Source organism: Lottia gigantea, assembly GCF_000327385.1.
Source record: "Lottia gigantea unplaced genomic scaffold LOTGIsca_17, whole genome shotgun sequence".
NCBI classification, from domain to species: Eukaryota; Metazoa; Mollusca; class Gastropoda; family Lottiidae; genus Lottia; species Lottia gigantea.
In genome coordinates this window covers 1617963-1620031 of record NW_008708133.1, presented here as the reverse complement: position 1 = coordinate 1620031, position 2069 = coordinate 1617963, and the positions used below count along the sequence as shown (strand labels likewise).

At 41.4% G+C, this 2069-nt stretch overlaps 1 protein-coding gene across 1 annotated transcript in view; it reads left to right on the top strand.

The window, feature by feature from the left end:
- LOTGIDRAFT_158520 (hypothetical protein) overlaps positions 1 to 1241 on the top strand; it is a gene marked incomplete at both ends in the record, with an annotated part of 6933 nt that extends 5692 nt beyond the window's left edge. The window contains one exon of the mRNA XM_009051674.1: positions 1129 to 1241. Coding sequence (XP_009049922.1) covers positions 1129 to 1241 — 113 coding nt within the window. The remainder of the gene's footprint in view (positions 1 to 1128) is intronic.
- Between the last annotated feature and the right edge of the window lie 828 nt (positions 1242 to 2069).

The following is a 2069-nucleotide window of genomic DNA, read 5'->3' as shown; positions in this document are numbered from 1 at the left end:
TCTCAGCGAGAAGCACTCGTTGGAGAATGGCACCCCGCAAGGCTCTGTTATTAGCCCAACCCTCTTCAGCATTATGATCAATGATCTGGCCCTGGATTATGTAAAGCATATAGAGCTCTCGGTTAGCACGGCTCTATATGCAGATGACAGTTCGATATGGACTGGTCACAATGCAAATGCAAACTGCTCTGAACCAAGTTGCTAAATGGGCAAACGACTGGGGCTTCATTATTTCGGAAGCTAAAACCGTCGGTTTGTTCTGCAGCAGAAAGAAAGATCACGACAGTATTGACCTTAGACTGAATGGTGTGAAGATTAAGCATGAGAATTCAGTAAGGTTCCTGGGAGTACACTTTGACAGGTGTCTGACTTGGAGTACGCACATTGACTATATCTGTAACCGGTCTACAAAAATCTTAAATGTTATGCGTTATGTTTCAGGTACCACATGGGGAGCAAACAGAGAAACTCTAATGATGATGTACAGGTCACTGGTTCGTTCAGTTATTGATTATGGTTGTATTGCCTATGGTAAAGCAAGTGATACTCAACTGAAGAAACTCGACGTTCTACACATGAAAGCTATACGTATTGCCACCAGGGCAGCTGTAGGTACGAAGAATGAGGCGCTACTTCAGGAGGTGGGAGAGAAACCAAACCATCCATGTGTAGCCATCTGCAAAGTGGCAACCAGACTCCGAACCAACAACGTACTACGAGACCATCAGTTCAACGCCATTAAATGTCGTTGCGGCCACGTTGCCACAAGGTCGCATGTCCTCATTCAATGCACTGAACTGAAACCCGCTCGTAAGCCACTACTAGAGTACCTGGAAACCAACGGCATACCACTAACCATACAGAATGTTTTGGCTCCACCCACGGACCACTGGTATACGATAATGGAACTAGTCTTCCATTTTATAACCAAATCTGTCTTGAACAGATAGGCTAAGTTTTTTTTTACTCAAAGTTTCTTAACACTCTTTAATTATATCCAATCAATTTAACAAGTTTCATTGCAGAAACATTAGAGAACATCTCTCCCCCCCTTTTGTGAAAGCTTCCTCCCCCCCCCCCCCTTTCCTCCCTCTTTTTCTCACTTTCTTTTTTTTCTTTTTTTTTCAGGTCTTCGAGTTTTCCAACAGATAACAGATAATCTAACCAAACCAAACCAACGACTACCATTCGACTACCAATCAACAAGAAATACCATGATCAGAACGAGTTTGGAAGAATGAAGGAGACCGAGTAACTCACGCCACACCATCCAGGGCCGAGTTTCACCGCCATGTCATTCGACCCGACCAGATCTAACGAAGAATCAACAACCAAACCAACAACACCGAACCATCCAATTTGATCCAATCCAACTACCAACTACTACGACTACCAACAACTACCTAGTTTGCGATATCAGCACCCGCTGGAAGCGAACGTTAACTTGTCATCTACCTACCTACCTTTATATTTTGTATGAACACCAATATTTTTTTATTTTCGATTTTAATATCGGAAGAATATGAAGCCTGCATTAAGAGGAGTCCACAACAATACAACTTTTACTCTCGATTTTATCATGCTTTGGACGATGTTTTGATATAAGGAATTGTCTTGCTAGTACGGATTTTATTCCTATCATCAAACAGAGACTGGGATAACCATCACTTGCTTTTCCTGTGTCAGTAAGGTCGTTTGGGCTGGCATGGAAAATCCGCCAAGTGGTTCACATGAGAAATTAACCGACAGTTGATCCTCAATGCTGCCACGATCCTGGCAATATGTCTATTTGGGCGGATGTCGGCTGGTGTAGAGACAGAGAAAATAGGCTCTGATCTCGCATCGGCCATTTAAAACTACGTTCAAACAGTTCAAAGATCAAAGAGTCACATGATAGTAACAAAACGAAAGTTGCAGTAATGCTTTATATTGCCAATTCAATCAATTTCTGTATATTATATAAAGTATTCCTAGTTTTTCCAAAATCTTCAATTCCTGAAATTTCGATACAATTTTGACTTTGAAATTAATACCATATAATTTATCATAAGTAGTGTTAAAGGGATGAA